Genomic DNA, 24,627 nt, shown 5'->3' with positions numbered 1-24,627 from the left:
TCATGCTTTTAATTATGTAGGATTTTGTATTTTTTGCACCACGTTTACGAATAAATAAACGTATCCTCGCACTCTGTATGGGTAACCATGAACTGTATATGAGGCGACGAAAGCCTGATACTATTGAAGTGCAACAAATGAAGGCACAAGCAAGAGAAGAAAAATTGACTAAACAACAAGAAAGGTAAGCCACAATACATAATGAAATATGCAGATCTTTCTATAACTCATGGAAAGAATAAAGTAAAATAAACCATTATTCATCTTAAATAATTTTTTTCCCATGTTAAAAGAAAATTAATTTTTAAATACATTGTATCATCACTCATGCTGTCATTTTGGATAATGAATTTAACTACAGGTAACCCTCGTATAACACAGATGTTAGGTTCCACAGAAATGCTGCGTTATATAAATCGTGTTATGTGAGACTTGGATCACATGGAAAAAGTATGGTTATGTTACGAAATCGTTTTTTTTTTTTAGTTATATTAACAACAATGACATATCTAACAAAAAAATATTTTTATTTAATTCAGATAATTCATGTAAGTTAAGAACACGTAAACTATGAAACAAAATACATAGTATAAACTTATAAAAATACAAATTGAATGTAAACTTCATTACCCATAATGCAGAAATGTTTTAGGCAAAATAAAATAAAGTGCATAATTTAATCATAATCACTGTCTTCAAAATGAACATTTCTTAGATGTTCTTTATTTACAATTTAATCATAATCACTGTCTTCAAAATGAACATTTCTTAGATGTTCTTTATTTACAATTGGCCGGACTTCCTCATCACTTGAAATCTCTTGGACATCATTTGTATAATTCTCATCGCATACTTCGGCTGCTTTAGTTATTAAGAAGTCAGTTGTTGGAGATCTTAACATCATAGAAGCAAAGGAAATGATGTTAAGAGCAAAGCTAATAACTGCTAAGTACCTGTTGGATTTCTGTTCAGGACTTGGCTACTCATTACTTGTTCAGGATATAAGAATATACAAAAGATTTGAAATATGAAGTGATAACCATTTAGTTTTGAACAAGATGAAATTTAATTAGTGAATCCTGGAGACTTGCACTGGATGTGTTTAAGAGTATATATCACCTGCATAAGGGAAAGAGATAAGTTTCACATCTCCAATATTAATATCAGGCTTGATGTCACTTTCTTTTATAATGATCCATATAAATGATGAATACGAAAGGAGATAATGTGCATCCTTGTCTTACCCCTGATTTTACATCAAACCATCTTCCTGTATTTCCTTCAATTCTAACTGCTGACTGACAACTTGAACACAGACTGTATGTTGCTCTGTATAATGTTCCATATCATTTTTAAAAAACAAAAAATGTGTAAGAAAGTTTTAAAAGAACCTAAGTTGAATTGCTTTTAGAGCTCAATGTAGACGCGATTCAAACCTGGAAGCCTCGCTGCTAAACACTGAAGAGAACATTGATTGATTCAGCCAGCATATTTGCAGAGTCGTCTATAAGGATAGAGAAATCAGAACTCCATAATGGTGGACTCAGAAAGTTAGAGGCAGTTGTGTTTAAAAAAAAAAATCAAAAGTTCCAGGTAATCAAGTCAGCATGTGCTCTGAAGGAAAACAGAAAAGTTTATAAAAAGCAGCTCAACAAATGTCATGGGAAGACTTAAATATCAGCAATGTGCACTGTATTCTGGAGACTATTGAAAAAGCTTAGAAATGGAGGAACAAGTATTGTAAAAAGAATCAGATGACTTTGAAAAGGTGACTTAGAACTGAAGAGAGTTTAGATGTGTCAAGTATTACTTTGAAAGATTGCTAAATGAATCAAGAAGTGACAGAATGGTAGAGAATACTCAGGAACACATAATCAATACGTGAGGTAGAACAAGCTATCAGAAATATAGCTTGTAAACAGGCAGCTATAGTATAATTGTATATATTTGACCAGAAATGCACAAATACCGAGTTATAAAAATTTTAGTCACTCCAGTACATAATTCAAGGTCGAATTCGAGATGGAGTAAAGCTCTCATGGTATTCATGTATAAGAAGGGACGTAAAACTGTATGGAAGGATTACAGATCAGTTGCATTACTGAGTTTTTCTGATAAGTGATTTATACAAGCATATTTCAGAAAAGGCAAAAAAAAAAAAAAATGTGAAAGGAAAACTTGGAGAAGAATAAGCTGGATTCAGGTTGTTAGGATTGAATTTTCAGGATTAAGTTTTCTAGATCTGGAAAAATGCATATGACAAGGTGCCAAGAGAAAAGATGTTTGAACTCTACATTTAGTGTAAATGGTATGCATTATATTCAGCAATACATAGCCTATATTTGGTTCTATGTGAGTAGTTAGGATTGAAGGAGGTTCAGGAATATTGTTTTGATGTTAAATCATGTCTGATAAGAGCAGTGCTGTAACTAGCTTTTCATGAGCCCTGTGCAAGATTTTATTACATTATCAAGGGAAGCAGCATTAAACCTGTTATCAAAATTAGAAATATTCAACTCAGCTTTTTTTTTACTGTATTCTGATGACTACTTCTTCCCTCTGTGTTAGGTCTACTAGCCTGTTACAGAGCTATCTTAAGCCCTTCTGAGTCGTACCCTTCCCGAGGATAAGGTGACTAGCCCTATACCTCCCAGTATATTCTATAGCTATAGCTGCATGTGTTCACAGGGCCAGTTTTACTGCTTGCGGGAGGAAAACCCCCCAGAAAAACCCTGCTGTTCACACCCAAGACTGGCTAACTTGGCTATGTCTGAGAAAGATCCTTAAGGTCCTCACGTTGGTGATGGGAATCGAACCCAGGACACTCCTTTCTCAGACATATGGTAGCGATATAGCCACTAGGATAATCGTTCAGACGCTGATGATTTTATACTGTTAAATAGATCCAGTGTAAGCCTGCAACTTAATTGAATAACTGATAATAAATGTGGTATGAAAATAAGCTGAAACATCGAAAACAGCATCTATATCCTGAATGTGGGTGCCTGTGGAACAACAAAACATTTCAGCTAGCACAGTTTTTAGTCAATGCAAATTCAACATAGCTGGATGAAATATTAATGGGATGTTGCTTAAAGACTTGGTAGTTAAGTTGCTTGAAATGAAGAAATGTATCACCAAATTATCCTGATGGATACCAAATCAGTAATCATTATGGTAGACTTAAATGATTCAAATATTGATTGAGTGGCAGAGCAACTCATAAGAATGAAGGAGAATTTATTGAGGTCTTGTGAGATAAGTTTCTCAAGCAACATGTGAGAAAAGGAACTTGAGGTCAAAGAGTGTTAGATTTGTTCATAGAACCAGACAGGATCTCAGTTAAAGATGTGATTATTTTGCTACCAATGGTGACAGTGATCATGCCATTCTTACCTGTGAAGTAGTAAACTATATAAATGTTGCAATTTTGACAGATTATATGTTAAACTCCAAAGCTGGAAATTATGACAAACTCAGGAGAATGCAATGTTTAGTCTGATGGTATCAGTTACTAAATGAGAAAGATATTAGCAGTGATATCTTTTGTAAAAATGCTTAAGTAATGCAGTATTTGAATGTGTATCCAGAGCTAGAAGAATAAATAAAGCAAGCATGAAGTGGACAGGGAACCTTATTAAACAAGAGATACATAAGAAGAGAATGGTCTGGAATTATGATCTGAGAGAAATTATGAAATAATAAATCATCTTCTTCTCTTCCATCTAAGATGGGTTGAGTCTTCCCTTGAGCAGGATCTTCCAGTCTTCTTTATTCCTTGCTGTTCAAAAAAAAAGTTCCTTATATGTGTTCCTTATAATAAATCATCAGCTAGAAGAAAAAAAAAGTTAAGAATGCTATACAGAAAACTATTTGGGGTATGAAAAGTATTGGCTCTGCAAGCTAAAGACAATCCAAAAGAATTTTATTTTTTTTGCTGCAAGTAAAAAAATTAATAAGAAAATCTTCAGTGAATGTATACAGAACCCTTGTTGGAAACAGATGCAATTGTTTTAAATGAGTGCTCACTTTGCTAAGATGTTACATACATACATTAGGTTGATAGATCTTAGCAAAGTGAGCACTCGTAAAGGTGCATGAGAAGGAAGTTCTAGAGCTGTTGAATAACTCATAAGAATTTGGCAATAGGGATTGATGGGATATCCCTGCACTTATGCTAAAGGAATGCTCATCCAAACTGGCTAAGTCCACGTTTATATAATATTTGTGTTAGCTCAGAAAAGATCCCACAGTAATGGAAAGAATGTATAATATCCTATTGTTTAAGTTATCATAAGTTTAGTTTAATCCTTTATCCAAGTGTGAGCGAACAAAGTTTGCGCCTGAAAGTATTTTCAGGACTGGGGTAAGGTAGTGCAACAATAAAGGTCGAAACTGGTATGGGTAGTGACCCTTGCCTTAATGCATAGCATTACACATATCTGCAAGGAGATGTGCTTTGCATTAGGGGAGATACTGAGATAGGAGTGATGAGATCTTTCTCCACCTTTGCAACGAGTTGCCTGGTGTTGCACTATCTTACCCCAGTCCCACAGTTAAGTGGGACTGAAAATCCTGAAAATACTTTCAGGCGCAAACTTTGTTTGCTCACACTTGGATTAAACTAAACTTATGATAGTCTAACCAAGTGAAAAATAAACTCTCAACATCTTTCTCTGAATCCGGAGTAATTTAATAATATGGTTGCACACCCTGTGGCAACTCCTATAGGTTAGGATGACCTCTCATTGCTTCTGCCTTTGTATCTCCACTACTGGGCCTGGCTCCCAATGACGAGACCTCAGTAAAGGTCGAAACTGGTATGGGTAGTGGCCCTTGCCTTAATGCATAGCATTACACATATCCGCAAAGAGATGTGCTTTGCATTAGGGGAGATACTGAGATAGGAGTGATGAGAGCTTTTGCAACGAGTTGCCTGGTGTTGCACTACCTTACCCCAGTCCTGAAAATACTTTCAGGTGCAAACTTTGTTTGTTCACACTTGGATAAAGGATTAAACTAAACTTATGATAGTCTAACCAAGTGAAAAATAAACTCTCAACCTATTGTTTAAGGTTTGTGCACAGATGTATCTGTCAACCTATTCAGTATCCATAATGGTTGTGAAGATTTCTGAGAATCTGGTAAGAATTTTCATACAGAAACGCTATACTTTTCAAGGAATGTTGACAGATGAGCAGTACTTTGAATGGAATAGCATAAGTTTGCTAAATGGTAGTAGTCAGGTATGAGCAATTTTTTCATATTTTATAATAATATTACAGCTGAGTTTGATCAAGGGAATTAAATATGATCATTGTACTTTGCTAAGGCATTTCATGATGGGATAGCACATGAAAAGCTGTTGCATCATAAACTTGGAGAGTATGGAATTAGAGTATGAAATTACCGAGTAGTATAAGTGGGTGACTGATGGATAGGTATCAGAAAGTGGTATATTGGGAGTGAGAATTGGTTAGATTAAGTCAGCACTTCAACTAAAAGGATGTTGGATAGTCATTGCTCTTGTTCCATTATTTAGCAGAAATGTGGGACTTAATGGATGCTAGTTCAGCAGAACTAGCATCCACTCACAGAAATATCTATTGTTGGATCCTTCTTCTCAATCTATACTTTGGATCCGACATGATTACTATTACGATGTTCTTAACTAGTTGATCGGTTACAAGTTGATTTCCAATTCAAATATAAAGAAAATTTATATTTAAAGACTGCGCCACTTTATATTTGAATTAGTTCAAAGATTGAAGATAAACCAACTCTTAACTACACTTCCTTTATATGTTGTTATTATATATACTGGCCGAGTATATTTAACTTACTTAATTTACCCGCTTTGGTTCGAATATTTTATGAATGGTTCAGTAAAAGAGATTCAGGCAAAATACATCTTTTGATTAACAAAAACAAACATTTAATTTAGAATCACAATTTTTACACTTAAATTCAAATCAGTAATTAAGATATCACAAACATTTTAACTCCTCAGATAAATTCAATCATACAACTCATACAATGGTAATTCTGTTATCTCTTTAATACTGTCTTCTCACAGTTCCTTAAGTTACAAATACGACAAAAATTGCAGTAATACCTCTTCAGAAACAAACACTTTTAATTTTACACTTCAGTTAATTCTCACCAATAGTTACTGTTAATATAAGGAAATTCTAGGATGAAACTCGCACACTTCTCTGTATAGAAATATTAATGGTTGGAATAATCTTACCGATAATCTTTTTTCTTCATCTACTTATATGTAAACACTTTTTATAACTGTAAACACTTTGAACAGTATACGGCACTCATTAAATAAATCTTCTAAGCAATAACTGAATTAATCGTCGGTCACTATACGCACATAAACAAACGTTCTTGCATGAAATACTACTGATCACTTATGAATTAACACGTTCATTGCCAAGCTGAAAATTGGAATTTCGTGTGGTGGCCAAATTTTTTATATTTTTTTATTTAGTTTAGAAACTTGATAGCGACGTCCACACGATAACGCATGATCGGCCGCTCGGTGAGAACGCACATCACGCGATATCGCGTGATTGACGATGAACGTGTTAAGGCAATACACAATAATTCCTTAACTTGAGGTTTTATATGCACAGCTGTTCATTCCTCCGGCATTCAAATAATTCTTTAGGCAATATATTTCTAAGCACAGCTAACGGTAAACTTCAACTCTACAGCCTCTACTATTCGCTAATAATTCTGTGCTTTGCTTCAAGGTTCTGTATGTCGTTGAAAGGTCGGCCCTGAAATTGAATCTCAACTCAAATATCGCTAGTCTATTTAGTAGTCACTCAGCTGTCTTCTGTAGCTATAATTGTTATTCTACAATTTATTAGCTACCCGCCTCTTGACTAGTAGACTTTATTAGCTGCTTGAGTGACTTGCCGACTCGCTATTATCGCACTGTGATTACCGAATGCCAAATGCTCCGATTCCAACCTAATGCCAATCCTCTCCTTTCTCTCTCTAATCTATCTCTCTCTCTCTGTTTTCCGCGTTCTTCCCTTTTTATATCCATCCTTCCCGTCTAAATTATTCTCGTGATTTCTTTCTAAAAACTCTTTTCAATAAACCTTCTCCTCACGTGGTGTTCCAAAACTCGCGCTCGCTTACTTACATGCGTCTCCATGACAACAAAACAAAACATAATATAATCGACCTATTACATAACATTAAATTTCTGCAAATAGGAATAAATAGAGAATATTTACATTTCAATTAATGCGCAGTTAAAATATCAAATACAAATTCTTATAATATTAACAAAGCAATAAATAAAATAGCTTAATAATATTTAATACAGTCTTTTCATTATTAATACATATATCTTTGATTAAATAATTAAATATTAGACAAAATTAAGGTAGTTATATGAATATTAAATTGTAAAATAAGTTGTTTACATTAAATAATATTTACAAGTCTGGCCTTTGTGATGGAAGATTATGTTGGATTCTGAACCAAATAATAATTACTCTAATCTCTACACAATCAGAATCCCACACTGTAGAAGAAACAATGCAGAAATTGATCATCTGTGAGACAGTGGCTGAAGAGAATCTTGGGAGAGGAATTATCAACCAAATTAATGCCTCTTTTAAACAGCATCAAGAATTTTTTAGAGAGGTCTTAGACGAAATTTGAGATTTGTACTTTATTTTATAATTTTGAGTTCCATTTTTTTTTTGATTCCCTTTATTCATTATGTTATTCTTAAGTATATATGTAATTTTTTTTATTATTAAACAATTCAACTTTTTTAATGAAAAATACCTGATTACTGTTGTTTATACTTATTTTATACTTGTTTCAAATGCACAGTGACTATAAATTTGATTTATTTTTCTGTTATCCTTATCATGCATTATATTTTTTAATAAATAGTGGATCTTATGCATAATTTTAAAAATTGAATTTATTTCTAAGAGTTAAATAGCAATGAAAGTTTGATATAAATATTACTACCAGAGACCTAGGAAGTCAGGGACTTTTCAAGGGAAACCACATATCACCCACACATTCTGACATACATATTCTTGAATTCTTTCATACTTCTTGCACTCATGATCTCCAAAAGATCTCCATTCATATCACACACATACCACTTTGAGAGAAAAATCTGGCTCTTACTCATTTCCTTACTGCATCTGCCATGGATGCCATCCCATCCCATCCTCTTCCCACCCACCATAAAATTAAAAATTTCAGCTTGTGTACTTTTCAGAAGTTTGTAGAGTTCTATCATGTCAACCTTCTTTCTACTGTCCACAAATTCCCAATCTGTCCTCATAATTTGCAGTTGACAGTCTCAATATCTTTAACACACTCCTTTGCATTCTCCGCTGTATCAGCATCGCCACAGAAACCAGGAGACCAGATCTATAAACAGTAGTCCAGGTAGCAATGTTGTATTATCAATGCCCTGTAAACAGGAAAAATTACTTCCATATCCTTACATTTCAAGGTTCATTTCAGCATTCAAGTACCCTCTGGGTTTTATTTACAATCTTTATGGCCTTTGAACTTCAACTTTCTATTTACTAAATCTCCTAACTCTCTTGCCTGATCAGTTTATTTTAGCATAATTTCACAAATATAATACCACATTGGAAGCGCATAACTTTACATTTACTAACATTTGAAATGACAACCATTTTCATGAACATGCCTGCAATCCCAGCCCATTCAAATGACATTGTAAGTGCTTCTGCTGGTCACATTCCTGATTACACTGCCTATCTTTGCATTATCAGCAAACAGCTATATGTTGTCTGTCTCATCCTTCCCAAGATTATTAATATAAAGATTGAATAACAATGGACCAAGAACTGACTCCTTTGGCACACACCACTAGTCACGTTTAAATCTTGCAGAATCACCCCATATGTTACTTATTTGTTATTAGTTAGTCAGCTAACTAATAACAAATAAGTATCATCCTCTTAATCATGATAATAGTTTATAATCTAATCCCACATCCTTAACTTATGCAGCAACTTTCCATATTATATCCTGTCAAAAACCTTAAAGTCCAAAAAAAATCCTCTGCATATCACGAATGGGTCTTGAGCCATTCGTGATATGCAGAGGATTTTTTTTTTCTCTTTTTCTCTCTTCTCTTTTTTTTCTCTTTTAGGTCATAGCTAATAGCACTTTTTTTTTTTGAGAAATAAGACTTGGATGATGGCTGTGAATTTGGGGTGGAATAAGGGATGAAGGCCTTTATTTCTGTGAGGATGATTTCTGTTATCCGGTCTCAGCAGCTGTTTGGATCAGGATAATGGAAGCAGTATTTGGACCATGGAAAGGAGGAATGGAAGTCATGGAGGTCATCTCATTTGGCACCCTTGTAGTGCCAAAGGACACAAGACAAAATTGGTAGGTGAAGGTTGTCCTGTGGCAAAATGGAGGGGATTATCAAGTATTCTCATTGGAAGATTGATGGACTGTGCTAGGTCATAGCTAATGGCAAACATCTCGGCATCCCTGCCTGTTTGATTAGGGAAACTAAGGGAAGCCATTTTTAATGTTGAAGCCCCCAAGAAGGATGACCTCAGTATTAGGGTATTTTGACTGTAGAAGGTTAAACTTTTGAGAGTGATAGTTGAAAGGTGAGAGTGGTTAACTGAGTTCAGAGTGCAATAGACACAGCATAATGAAAAAGGAAGTTAGTTTTGATAGAGAAATTTTGAGCCAAAGCAGATCAGATGGAGGGGAATTCGAAGCTTTGCAATCTTTGCAATGTCAGTTTTGATGAATGTACAGCCGTCCTTGTGGTAGAAAGAACTGTGTAATGTGTAGTTCTAGCAGTTCAGGTTGCTGTGGTTGCCAGTTGGAATTCTGGTTTAGATACTGTAGGTGATGCTGCACATCATTTATATTGCTGTTTAGGCCATGGATGGTTTTTTGTAAGAATTAATGTTGATGTTTTTGTTGGATTTTTTTTTTGTGTGGAAAGGGTTTGAAATATTTTTTTGTGGGAGAATTTTTGTGATCTGCAGTAAAAAATCCTCTAGCTTTGGGTTGTGATTCATTATGTGTGGGAAGGAAAAGATAAAAAGGAAATAAGGCATGCAATGAGAGGTTACAGGCCTTCCTCTTTCAAATCCCCCTATGTTTACTTGTGTTCTGAACCAGTATGAAGATATTGCTGTCAGTAACACAATGAAACTTTTCTTATTTTTTTGTGTCTCCATGTGAATTTGTGTACATCATTATGCTGGCACATGGTATTAGTATTGACTAGTCTGTGTCCTGAATGAAATCAGATGCTTACTGTTATTATTAGCTTTGCCATTTTCTGAGCATTGCCCAATTTCCCATTTTGATATTTGCTCATATCAGTGGACATGGAAAAATGGATGTCAGTTCAATGTCAGTAAATGTAAAGTCATGCACTTTAGCGTGATTAGATTTCCAATGGTGTATTATATTGGTGGGATTATGCTAGAAGAAACTGATCAGGCTAGGCATCTTGGAGTGTTGTAGATAGGCAGTTGAGTTCAGGAGCCATGTAGCAAAGATTGGAAATACAACTCCAAAGATAATTGCAATGCTGAAACAAACTTTGACATGTAAAGATGAGGACATCATTTTGCCTGCTTACAAAGCCTTCATAAGATCTCACTTGGACTATTGTGTGCAGGTCTAGTCTCCTGGTTACCATTGTGATTCTAATACAGTGGAGAGAGTGCTAAAAATTATATGAGGATTGTGGAATACTAATTATGAAGACAGATTGAGAATTTTTAGACTGCAGACACTAGCAAACAAGAGAAAGAGAGGTAATATGATTGAGACTTACAAACTTCTGAAAGGGTCATACAGGATTTTGGTTGATGGATTTTTTTTTTTTTTTTTTTTTTTTTTTTTTTTTTAATGGAGGATGGGGAAAGGACAAGAGGGCATCCCTGGAAGCTGAGAATGAATGCCACTAAGAAGAGATTGACATTAGATTTTTCTCTCATAGAATGGTGCATGATTGGAAAGGATTGCCATTGGATGTTGTGTGTCTAACAGTGTGAATGTATTCAAGAACAAGTATGATATGTAGTCCATTTTAAAAATTTATGGAATTTACAACCGTGTTAAAAAAACTTTTTTATTATCCCGACATTTCGATCTTCACATTAAGATCATCATCTGGAGCATACATCAATATACAAGACAAGCTGAGTTACATTATTAACTGTAAGCTAAAGAAACAATGATTTGGTCACATGTTATTCTACTGGCATGATCTCTAGTGTAAAAAATAAAATTAAATTAAAAATAATATATATATATATATTATATATATATAAATTTCATCAAGCTAAATTCTATTTACGATGACAGGAATAAACATTCTTTCAGATGGTTTTCTTTCAGAAACAATGATGTCCTATTTTTAGTATTGCAATTCTTATTTTTGCCTTTAAGATACTGGATTTTCTACAGTCATGTTTATAGTTGTTCTTAGTGAGGAATGTTCCGTGGGTCGAATATATAACTTCTGTATGTTTTGGATTTTTAGACCATCATTATTGTTCAGATTGGAGTGGTTGATAATAATCTCACATGCTTCCTTAAATTTCTGTTCATACCATGTTTTAGTGCGATGTAGACAGCTAGTGCTTTTCCAGTCAATTCTGTGTAAGGTATTCAGGGCATGATCAGAAAGGCCAGCTTCACCATAATTATTATAATTAATGTGTCATTTATGTTCTTTCTGTCTGATAGGAATTGTGCGTCCTGTTTCTCCTATATATGGTATGTTGCAAGTACAATAAATCCAGTATACTCCAGGGTGGGCTAGTGGAGGGAGTGGGTCTTTGGATGAGTTGAGTAAGCTTTTTAATTTTGCAGGAGGTTTAAAGGTGGCTTTGAGGTTGTACTCTGTTTATTTTGTCTGATGTTCCTTTAATGTAGGGAATGGTTATAGTTTTACTGTAGTCTGGTTTGTCTTTGTTTTCTACTAAGGTTTTGTAGAGAATTTTTTAATAGTGTTTTGGCTGTATCCGTTTTTTTGTAAGGTATTAATGATAATTTTAAATTCGTCTTTCAGTGCCTGTTCGTTGGAACAGATCATCTGAGCCCTGTTTTTTAGCGTGTTGATGACACCTAGTTTTTGTGTTGGGTGGTGGTAGGAGTTTATGTGTATATATTGTCCCGTATGTGTTGGTTTCTGGTAAACAGTGAAATAAAGATTGCCAGAGGGAAGATGTGTGACAAGTGTATCCAGAAACGGAAGTATGTTGTGTTTTTTCAATTTCAATTGTGAATTGTATGCGTTTGTGTTGTTTGTGGCTAAGGAATGTGTCTAATGTCTGGCGGCCATGGAACCAGATCACGAAAACATCATTAACTTATCTAGGCCAGACTTTGGGTTTTTGAGGGGAGGACCTAAGGCAAGTTGCTCAAAATGTTCCATGTAAAAGTTAGCAATGGGGGGATAATGGCGAGCCCATGGCTGTGCCTTCTTTTTGTAAGTAGAAGGCATTTTACCATACAAAATAACCCGACCGTAATACATGCGCAAAGAGCACTGTGATATCTGGAGGGAATTTGTTCTGTAGGAGAAGGATTGTGTCATTGATTGAGACATTTGTGAAGAGGGTAGAGACATCAAAACTGACTAATAAATCATCTTTTTCTAATGTAATGTCTTTGATGATGTTTATGAAGTGTTGTGTGTTTTTGATATAGGAGGGGGGAATGACCTACCAACTCCTTGAGTGTTGCCGCTAATTTTTTTGCTAAGTGATACGTCGGGTTATCAATTCCTTCAACTATAGGTCTTAACGGTGTGTTTTCTTTGTAAATTTTCAGTAGCCCATAAATTCTTGGGGAGCACACATAGTGAGGAAATAGTTTTTTGACTGGAACGTTCCTCACTAAGAACAACTATAAACAGGACTGTTGAAAATCCAGTATCTTAAAAGCAAAAATAAGAATTGTAATACTAAAAATAGGACATCATTGTTTCTGAAAGAATGTTTATTCCTGTCATCGTAAATAGAATTTAGCTTGATGTAATTTTTCATCATGATCATCATCAAATTCCTGCTATGTACCCTCAAGAGGTGTACAGGATATGACAGTACTACATGAAAAAATTACATCATTACTAACTTCCTATCTACAATTTTCCTCCGAATCAGTCTGTTACTTGTCAAGACTCCAACATTATCAGATCTTATATTTCTATCGTCTAAGGCACTTTGTACCGTATCAATCCACCTATATCTTGGTCTTCCTCTGGGTCGTTTTCCTGCCAACCTGGCAGAGAACACTTGTTTTGCTAATCTTTCCTCTCCCATTCTATTTAAGTGACCATACCACCTGAGATTAGCTCTGCTAATGCATTCCTGGATGCTGACAATGTCAAGTTCTTTCCTAATATCCTCATTTTTAATACGATAATACGGTAATTTATATATATATATATATATATTATTAAAAAGTTTTAATGACTGATACCGAGAGATAAAAAGATGACATGGTATATTTGAAAAGATACTGCTAGTTTACTAGTTTCGTTGAATTGGTCAACATCTTCGGGTATCACAATCAAAGAAATATATAAAGAATTGCAGACTTAAAATTGCATTCACAGAATATATGTATATATATATATTTTTTTTTTTCACTAGAGGTCATGCCAGTAGAATAACATGTGATCAAATCATTGTTTCTTTAGCTTACAGTTAATAATGTAACTCAGCTTGTCTTGTATATTAAGATCTACAAAATATTATTTTAAGATCTACAAAACTTAAATATAGATCTTTGTTATATTCCCAAGATTTCTCAACTATTTGTCTTAAAGTGAAAATCTGATCCTGACAGCCTCTATTTGACCAGAATCCAGCTGGTTCTTCACCAAGCATCTCTTCCACAATCCTTCTCAAACATTTCTCAAGTATACTTGCATAAATCTTACCAGGAACACTAAAGTAGGGAAATACCTCTGTAATTCTCACATTAAGTTTTATTTCCCTTTTTATATATGGGTACTAAGAGCTCTACTTTAAACATCAGGAATTCGTCCATCTGTCTAAGCCTTCTGAACTATGCAGTGCAGCCACTGCAAGACTTTTATACCTATACTTGAGCATTACTGGTTGAATATCATATGCTATTGCTGTCTTTCCACATTTCAAGGTTTCCATGGCTTTTTCTACTTCAAGTATGGATATGTATTCCTTATTGCATGCCTGTTGAGTGTCTTTTAATACTGCTTCTTTTATTTAGCTATTTTTTGAAGTAATTGCTCCATACATCAAGGATATCTTTTTCTCCAGTTTCCATGTCACCTTCATCATCTCTAATTCCTTTTACAGCACTCTTTCCTCCATTTCTGAGCTTTTTCAATAACCTCCAGAATATCTTGCCACCTTCTTGATATTTATTTTCTATGCTCTTACCAAAATCTTCCCATGACTTTTGTTTAGCTTGTTTTACAGTGTTTAGCTTTCTTACATTTTTCTTTGTATTCTCTAAGTGCACAAGCTGACTTATTTGCTAGGAACTTTTGATATGCTTTCTTCTTTTCCTTCACTGCCTCTTTAACTTCCACTTTCCACTATGGAGTTCTGATTTTTCTATCCTTACAGACAACCTCACCACATTCTTCTCTGGCTGAATCAATCAATGTTTTTTTCAGGGCTTGCCACTGAATCTCCAAGGTTTGGTTCCTGTTCTCAAACTCTTTCATTTTTTTTTCAATAATGTTTGTGCATTTTAGTCTACAGTTCACATCTGAGAGCCGCTCAACTTTTATTCGCTTTAAAACTTTCTTACATATTCCATTTTTCAATATGAAATTCAATTTTAATGTGTTCAAGACTAAATGGTGATCACTTTTAATTTCATATCCTCTGTCCACTCTAGTGTCCTGCTCCAGTGAGAAAACATCCCTATCAACAGTAATATAGTCAATTAGACTCTTCTTATTCCCTGCGTCTTCTCTCCTTGTGAATTTGTGCACATTTTTATACCAGAACATTGTGTTAGTAATAACCAGTTCATGTCCTGAGCAGGAATCCAACAGGTATTTGCCATTATTATTAGCTTTGCTCTTTTCTCCAAATTTTCCCAAAATATTTTTGTATGTCTGACAATCATTTGCTACTCTGCTATTTAGATCCCCAACTAGGACCAACTTTTCCTTTTTCATTGTGTCAGTTGCTTTCTCTAAAGCCTCAAAATATTCCTCCACTTCTACCTTAGTAGAACCCTCTGTGTGACCATAGACACAAATAAGTCTCATTGTCCAGTTCCCCATTCGTATATTTGCCCACATCACCCTACTTGATATTGCCTACCATTCATGAAGATTAGCCTCATGTTTTGTATTGAATACTATAGCTACTCCTTCTTTTCCCTGATTGTCATTTCCTGAATATAATATTTTGTATTTGTTGCTCAGGATCTCACCAGATTTTGTCTTTTTTTTGTTTGTCACTCCTATTATGTCTATCTGGTAATTATCCAATTTCTGGGCTGGCTCCATTTCTTTGCTGTTCAGGCTTCTTATGTTGATAGTACCGATTTTGAACTCTAGTGGCATTGAGTTGAGGTGTTTTTCAATTAGTATTTTCCAGTAGCTTACTTTATGCTGTTCGTCCTGATTTGTAGAATGAAATTCCGTCATTTTTGATTCTTGCGTAAACAAGAATAAAATGATAGAATTTCCTGCCAGTGATAAATCACCTGCTGAAATAAGTTTCATACTGTTTTTGCTAGGGAACCAGGGTGAATGAAGTCAGAAAGTAGAAAACAACGGGGATCATTGTTTAACTAGGCAACTCTCCAGTAGGCATGAAATTCTATCATGTTATACCATCATTTTACATTGTGGTTAAGCCAATAAGAATACAATTTGGTTGGCCAAATCTCAGATTGCCAGCCCATCCTCGTTTGTTCAGTATCCAGGTAGACTTCTAACAGGGTGCACCACGAGAATGTGAAGATTTTACATTAGGTCAGAAGCCCTAGTCGGTTCTCTGCATTCTTTTAAAGGCTATATGGAGGTATCCTCTCAGTTATTTATACAGCTTTGACCCTTAAGCACCACATATTTTTAATTTTACCAAAAATGGTTATAGTCCAGTGTCCCTTATGGATTAAAGCTGATTAATTGGGAGGAGATCTCCACATAACCTTGTAAGCATGTCTAGATCTGACTGGAGCTCTAAGAACATGGACGGGCTTGCAGTTTGGAATTTAGCTACCCAGATTGTATTTTTATTGGCGTAAACAAGAATGAAATGATGGAATTGTCTGCCAGTGAGAAATCACCCTGTGAATGAAGTCAGAAAGTAGAACCAACTCCAACTCAACAATAGTAGAATTGGAGATGGGGCTTCATCAATATGTCTCAGTGGAAAAGAATTGTAACTGGCAAAATAATTGGATGAGCATCAGGTCATCATAATTGGTTTTACCACAACAAAAATATGATATTAAAAAAAAAAAAGGAAATGGGTGATGCTCTTCTATATAACAAATGCAATATGTTAGGCAACAGTGATCAGCTAAAAGGAGAAGTAGCTGTCAACACTAAATACGAAGATAATCTTGAAATCAGGATAGTATGCTGATTTCAAGCATACTATCCTTGATAAGTATGCTTGAAATCTAAAAGATAGTATGATTGTCCACAAGCAGAGTGTTGTGGACAAAGATAGGGAATTGGACATTAAAACTGATTTGCACTTCAGAAGGTTATACTAATGAAGAAACTGAAAATTTTTTGAGTTCTTACAGGAAGCTGCTGACAAAGAAAACTTTGGTCTTTGTTGAGAATCTGGCAAACGATATGTAGACATTTAGAAATGTTCTGGAAAAAAGAGCAAAGCTAATAATAATGACAAGTACTTGCTGGATTTCTATTTAGAATATGGACTAGTCATTACTGATATCATATTCCAGCCGTAAAGATTAGCACAAATTCACACGGAGAGAAGACATAAGAAATAAGTCGTGCTAATTCTGTTATCATTGATAAAGATATCTTTATGCTGGTTCAAGATGAGAGTATACAGGACACTTGAAAGAGGAAGTGAACACCATTTTGTTTTAAGCAGGATAAAGTTGAACATCATATTGAAAATAGTAGTATGCATTTGATTTTATAACCACCCATATGGTAGTACTCTGGCACATGGATCAGCTTTGTAAATAGGATAAGCATTCTTTGTTCTAGCCTCACCTTATGATTATGCTGATGGCCTATTAATTTCTGGCTGAAATATTTGCAATAATTCATTCTTAGCTCAAGTGCATTGCATCCATATCCTTGAAAGAAATTGGTGTTCCCTTCTGTTGGATATTGCATGAATTCCAGATTAGCCAAGGCATGTAGTACAACTCAACATTTGTGGTGCATTGAGAACCTCCTTAAAAATACTAGATGCTATCCAAAGAATGTAGTCCACTTAATAGAAATTCTCTCTCATAGACTCAGTCCAACAACTTTCTCATAGATGTTATGTAAGCAAAGTGATATTAGATCCAGCATTATTTCAAAGCCGAATGTAGAAACTGTGAAAGTTTCATAAGTTGACCAGAGAGCTTGCAAGAATACATTCCTCAGCATCCCCAAGTTGCCCTAGTGTGGACTTCTTAAAAGACATAGGTACTGCCCAAGCATCTATATATTTGCCTTTTATTAGTCCATTTTGGTGAGGTTTCACTGGCTTGCCAACTGTTTTGAAATGGTTGGCTCTCTTCAGAGACCAGGCAGAAACCTTAAGAGAGCAAAAACTCTTGTTCAGTAAGTACTAAGGAACTTGAAATGTCAGAGAAATTATTTTCTGTAAGCGAACCTCGGTTAGTGCCTAAAAGTAATTACTAAAATAAAGAGGCAAAAGAGGTTTGGCAGTATACAAGTACATAAGTAAAGTGAATATTAGATCCAGCATTATTTCAAACCGAATGTATGCACTGACCGAGAGTTCACTTACAGAAAATACATTTTACTGACATTTCAAGTTCCTTAGTAGTGAATGAGAGTTTTTACTCTCTTAAGGTTTCTGTCTGGTCTCTGAAGAGAACCAACCAGTTCAAAACAGCTGGCAAGCCAGTGAAACCTTATCAAAATGGACTAATGAAAGCAAATATATAGATACTTGGGCAGTGCCTATATCCTTGAAGCACTCCACACTAAGGCAACTCAGTGATGCCAGGGAATGTATTCCTGCAAGTTCTGTGGGCAACTTAAGAAACTTTCATAGTTTCTACATTCGGCTTTGAAATAATGCTGGATCTAATATCCACTTTGCGTATATAATTTTACATAAGAAAAGTGGATATTAGATCACTGAATTGAAGCCTTTGGGCTCTTTATTTTAGTAATTTCTCATAGATGTTCTTTTTTGCCTTATGCCTACACATATTTTCATGTTCTATTCAAGCTACCTGATGGTGGCCAGTTTCTTTGAGCCTGTAGGAATATGAGAGGATGTGGATTAACATCCATACACAGTTCAGTTTCATCCTTGCAGACTATTTCTCATCCTCCTCCTTTTTCATTCTATCTACCTCTGTTTTCATCACGCCATGTTTCAAAGATGACAACTTACAGGATCTTGAATTATTAACACTCAAATCTCCTGTGAAGATATCACTTATCGAGTAAGTAGACTGTAAAAAATCAACTTCCAAAGATAAATAATCAAAAAGGTATAGTGATTATTAGAATAAAAAATGTAGTGATTGATGGCATTATCATTTTCAGCAAATATTAACATTGGGTTATTTTGATTCTTGTTTTTAAACATTTCACATTTTTCTTAATATTTCCACTTTCTTTTTTAAATAGTGATCTCTATTTTTTCTAATCCTCTGAAAATAATTTTTTTTTTTATCCTAGGACAGTCTGAACATATTATATGCTCTCTGTATGAACTTATGCACATTTTTATGCTGGCCATCGTGTTCTGCTCATGATTAGTCTGTGTTCTGATCAGAAATCCAGCTGTCATTTACTGTTATTAATTAGTCCTAATTATCTAGTAGGTTGGTTGTTTTTATTGACTTACAAAATGCTGAAGTACTAAAATCAAGTTGACTACTCTTTTGGGGCAGTTTTGTTGGGCAGTGAAAACTGTCTACTTCCTGTACACTTTTTGTGAGCATCTATGCCACTGGAATTTGAACCCACAACTTGTTGACTTTGACTGAAGAGTAGGTATGCTGTCTCTTAAGCCAGTCAGGCTGGATATTGAACCTTTGATGTGCTGAATTTTTTTCCTGTTACTGCCTTAGAAAACTTGTTTGAGAATAGGCTTGAATAGCAGTCAGGGATTTTGAGCAGAATTCTGAAGTCAGGAGAATAGAAACAGTAATCTGACTTTGAAAAAGAGGACCAGAAGTCTCAGTTGTCATCCTATTTGTTATCATTCTAATTCCAGAAACATCAACAATACCAAGATTGGCTAGGTGAAATGCATTCCAGTATATCTGAAAGGAAAACTGTTTAAGGAATGGTTGGAAATGTTGGCAGAATGGTTATGGTGGGTAAATGAGCAATTTGTGATAGATTATTGCTAACAGTATATATATAGGCATCCTTGTCTTGATCAAGAATTGGAAAAGGTAAGCTAAATTCATTTGTGAACACTTGAATTCCCAAGGAAGATAACTTCTGTGTTTGTATAGCAGAAAATCAAGCCTCAGATATTGATTAGAGGCTAGCATGGTTATCAAACTGGAGAGCATTAATCAGTCACTCACCCTTCATCTTCACTCTGCCTTTTCACTTCTGATTTATTGGTGCATGGTAGAATTGACTATTCACATTGCATTTTAAAAATAGTCTTTATACTTTGTAGCATTTAAACTATTTTATTACATAAATTAGCTATGGCAGGTTCAAACACAAGCCCACAATGTCATTAATTTCTGTTTCTGCAGCACTGCAGGTATTGATACATACCCTGAACCTTGTTAGTTTATAAACATCCATACCTTTTATAATTAACAAATTTCATAGTACTTCTCACATATGAGTTTGTTATAGTAGACTCTGGTTTGTTTGACTCTATCCAACTTTGGCAGAATTAACAATTTGGGTGAAAAAACTTATGTGAAAATGAGATTTCATCTTAAACACAAGACTGTAAAACTGTAGTAACAGTTTATTATGAGCATGTGCAACTTATATATATACTTTATGTTGAATTGTTGTTACTTGTAATTATTTGAACCTGGTGAAGTCCACCAACATAGTCTAAGAAATCATTTTTATACATAACAGATCCATATATGTAAGTTACAGCAGTTTATAATAATGGATCTGAACCACAGAAGTCCTATATTTCCTTTTCTAAATGACTGATTACACAGGCCTGCGATGGAAAAGTTGTCTGAGAAGTAATAATTGATTTTTATAGATTTTTAGATGCTGGGTTCAGAAAAAATAGTAAAAAAATTCCGTCACCCACCAATTTTACCCAATTTCTAATTTTATCGTTTTTATTAGTAGTATTTGGATTTAAATTCAGCACATTGGTATTTATTTTCATTCTCTTTTATTTATAGCTAATTAGTTGTATAAGTATTTTTTTGAAGTGCTTTTTATGGTAAATAAAGAAATTTCCATGAAACTTCTCATTCTTAAGATAGGAGAGGGAGGGAGGGATGCGGATAAAAGTGCAGCAGATGGCTACTTTGAATCTGATTCGCCCAGATAATGGATGACTTTCCTGTTGTCACAGACACATTTTCTTGTGTGAATTTTTAGTTGAACTTTAGTCATTGACTACTAAGGTTATCGTATTTCTGAAAGTTGGCATGTTTTCTAAGTTAGTGTGAAGATTTAATTTAATGTGTTTGCAGTTTTTTTTTAATGTTTTTACGTGTTGTCATGTAATAGTGTTGTGATGGCATTCGTTAAAATTCATTTAACTGTGTTTTAAGTGGTGTTTGTAATGGCTTCAAGAAGTTGCAAACATTCACCTAACATTTGCACAGATGTGTTTTAAATACACCTGTGCAAAATTTCCGGGATTATCTACAGCAAAATTGAAATACGGTGTTTTTATCAGTCTGGACATCAGGAAACTTATAAAGGATAAACTGTTTGAAGAAAAAATGGCAACTGTTGAAAAAGAAGCGTGGAAAGCTTTGAAAGTGGTGGTGACCAAATTTTTAGGAAATCACAAGGACCCCAACTATAAAATGATTGTGGAAGACATGCTACAGAAATTCAAGGATTTGGGATGCTCTATGAGCTTAAAAGTGCGCTTTCTCAACTCTCGTTGAGACTACTTTCCTGGGAATCTGGGCACTGTCAGCAAAGAGCAAGGAGAGCGATTCCACCAAGACATCAAGGATGGTGGACTATTGCTGGATGTTGCCCAGAGACAACCTGGGAAAAGAATTTCACAGAAAAAGTTCAAAAAGAAGCTTTGAAGGAAAAAGAAAAAGACACCACAACGAAATATAAGGTATGTACTAAAAATTAATCTTTAATTTTAAAATTTTTTTCCAATACTTTCATTTCAAAAATGTTTACGGAAAATTTTAAATACTGTTATTTTACTTAATATAATGTGTTTTAAAGCCTATTTTACTATAATATTGAGATCCATTTTGTAAAAAATCCTTACGTGATAGAGAAAAATGGAAGAGATATTTGAAATCAGCAGTCAAAAATAAATCAGAAACAGTTAATAGTTTCCAGACAACTTTTCATTACTCGAATTTTGCAGGCCTGATTGTATTTTTACCTGTGTTATTATTACTTATGAGGTGCATAAAGCTAAACACTGTTAGTTTTTCTCATTAAATTAAAATATGATAATATGCTTATTGAACAATTTTGTGCCTTAATTATAGAGAGAAGTTGCGTAAGGAGATGGAAGCTCGTGAACAAGCAGAAAAAAAGCAGCAAGAATATGCTGAAAGGTTAAAGCAAATGCAAGATGAAATGGAAAAAAGGCAAAAGGGTATGTGTGTGTATATATTTATATTTCATTACTGAAAAATAAAATAAGCATCTTGTTGATGCTTAAATATGAGGTGCTTCACTTTCCTTCTGAAGTTTATCAGAAGGAAAAGGAATCTGGGAGCAATCACATGATCTCATATCCATCTGTCAGTCATGATGTTTTAAGTTGATCAGTTTGCTTGCTTAGTTGTAAATACAATTTTGTGTACCAGTATTTTGCATTGTTACAAAATGGGAAGCAATGATTATGAACAGCGAGTGACTTCAGATCCAAACTTTCTCTGAAACACCATAACAGGAGATGTATCATGAGTGTATGATTATGATCCTGAGAACAAGATTCAGAGTTAACAATGAAAATCACCCAAGTTACCTTGACTACTTTGAAAGAGATTAATTTATATTTGTATTTAGGTTAATAAACTTTGTTCAATTGTAACATTCACCATACCTTTTAATCATGCTTTTGGGTGTTTAAAAAATTATGAAAGCATGTTCATATGATGATATTGTTAAGATACATAATTATAGTGCTAGAACTATTTGTTAGCTCTGTTGATGTAACTATCTATAACAGCATGGTATATATATGTACATGGGAATAGCAAACATCTAAGCATTGAAGGAAAAAATAAACACTGAGCTGAATGCCTTTTGATTTCAAGTACTGCAAACACAAATGCAGTGAGAATTATATATCTTTTCTGTGCATTACATCATTTATAGGAATGTATCTAGTTTCAGATTTATAGCAATAAGTTTATTAGCCTACAGATTGATAAGAAATATTTGCTTTCCATTGTGCAGAGGAAGAAAGTTGACATTTTGTGGTAAGAAGTAGAAGAAGGTAATTTATAATATTACAAATAAATATTTTTTAATGGACTTTACCATTCCTTTATAATGAACAGTGATAAATGTTATTGTCAATTTCTTGATATGCATCCTCAAGGGGTGTAATTACTACTATTACAGTATCACATGATTAAGTTTACAGTATTACTGATCTATCAACAATTTTTCCTCCAAATTAGTTTACTTTCAAGCGCTCTAAGATTTTTGTATCTAACATTTCAGTCTTCTAAGGCACTTTTGACTGAGTCAATCTTGGCATAATGACTTCTTTTACCAACCTTTCCTCTCCTATTCTGTTTAAGAGACCATATCACCTGAGATTAGTCCTGTTTACATATTCTTGAATGTTAACCGTGTCTAATTTGTACCTAGTATCGTCATTTAATATGATTCTGCCATTGATGCTGAAACCATATGCCTCTTTCTGTGGTCTTTTTTCATTGCATATCATTCCACCAACATTTCAATATCCCTTCTTAACATTCAGAATTGAATGAATTGTGCTAACTCTGCTCACACAATCCTCTTCAGATTGGCATACCTTTTTCAGCCAAGGTAACTTGGGTGATTTTCATTGTGAACGCTGAATCTTGTTCTCGGGATCATAATCATACACTCATGATACATCTCCTGTTATGGTGTTTTAGAAAAAGTTTGGATCTGAAGTCACTTGCTGTTCATGATCATTGCTTCTCATTTTGTAATAATGATGCAAAACACTGGTACACAAAAGTGTATTTACAACTAAGCAAGCAAACTGATCAACTTGAAACATCATGAGACTGACAGATGGATATGATATCATGTGATTGTATTTTTACCTTTTATTTCTTTGTTCATATTCTGTAGGCTTTCCATTCACAATGCAGTTGATATTTTCAATGCTTCTGCCTGTTTTCATTGTCTTTGTCTTGTTATTGCTTACCTTCATACCACTTTAGCAAAGATGGCAAATTAAATTTGGAAAAGGATAATAGAATAAACATAGCTGGGTAATTTATGGAACTAATGGAATACATTTATATGGAATAAGAGAGAAATTAGCCAATCACTAAACTAGATGCCAGTTATTGTTCAAGCAAATTTTAACTTATAGATCTGAGAGTTGGGTTAGAAAAGACTAGAGACTATAAACATGAGAATTCTGAGAAAAGTTAAAGGAATGAACAGATTATTGTATCAGTAGCAGAATCATATTTTGGGAAATTACGTAATTACATTTGGAAAAGGTGAATAAAACAGATATTTGGCACCTTAATGACAAGAAAAATTCCATAAGAAGATCTAATCGGGGCTGGATTGATGCAGTTAATTTCCCTTAGAAGAAGATAGAAATATGACATGTAACCATATTGAAGAAGTTAAAACAGATAAATTTGGAAGAAAAATTTAATAGGAAGCTAGTAATAAAGCAAATATAATTGTGTAATGCTATTATAGTATCTTGTATGTATAAGCTTTGAGTGTACATATTAGGAATATGGTGAGGAGTCATGTTTATTTTTTTATTTGTTTATTATTTTACCTTAAGAATTTGTCAATACCTTAAGAACAAAATTATAATAAAGTTGAGTAAAGCCAACTATATTATAATTCTGCTATGTGTGTGTATGTAATACAGCTCATATATCAAAGCATGCTTATTAGATCCACTTTATCTCAAGTTGTTATCAGTGATACCCTTTTGTTGAAAATCCCTCAGTCCAGTCCATGAAGAATGTTCATCTTAGCAATTCTCATGCAGAGGTAGCGGAACTTTTCCTCCATGGAAATACAACAAACCA

General features: G+C 34.2%; 1 protein-coding gene across 2 annotated transcripts in view; it reads left to right on the top strand.

Annotated features, from left to right (window-relative positions):
• The window catches only part of LOC150104351 (moesin/ezrin/radixin homolog 1-like), a 341,827-nt gene that overhangs the window by 245,660 nt on the left and 71,540 nt on the right, over positions 1-24,627 (top strand). For both annotated transcript variants that reach the window (XM_090396937.1, XM_090396936.1), the window contains 2 exons: positions 21-184; positions 21,877-21,986. In XM_090396937.1, coding sequence (XP_090253063.1) covers positions 21-184; positions 21,877-21,986 — 274 coding nt within the window. The remainder of the gene's footprint in view (positions 1-20; positions 185-21,876; positions 21,987-24,627) is intronic.

Source organism: Typopeltis vanoorti, chromosome 8 (assembly GCF_054136105.1).
Source record: "Typopeltis vanoorti isolate ZY-2024b chromosome 8, IOZ_Tvanoo_1.0, whole genome shotgun sequence".
Classification (NCBI taxonomy): Eukaryota; Metazoa; Arthropoda; class Arachnida; order Uropygi; family Thelyphonidae; genus Typopeltis; species Typopeltis vanoorti.
The sequence above is the reverse complement of the archived record's forward strand: the minus strand, read 5'-3'. Positions and strand labels throughout refer to the sequence as shown.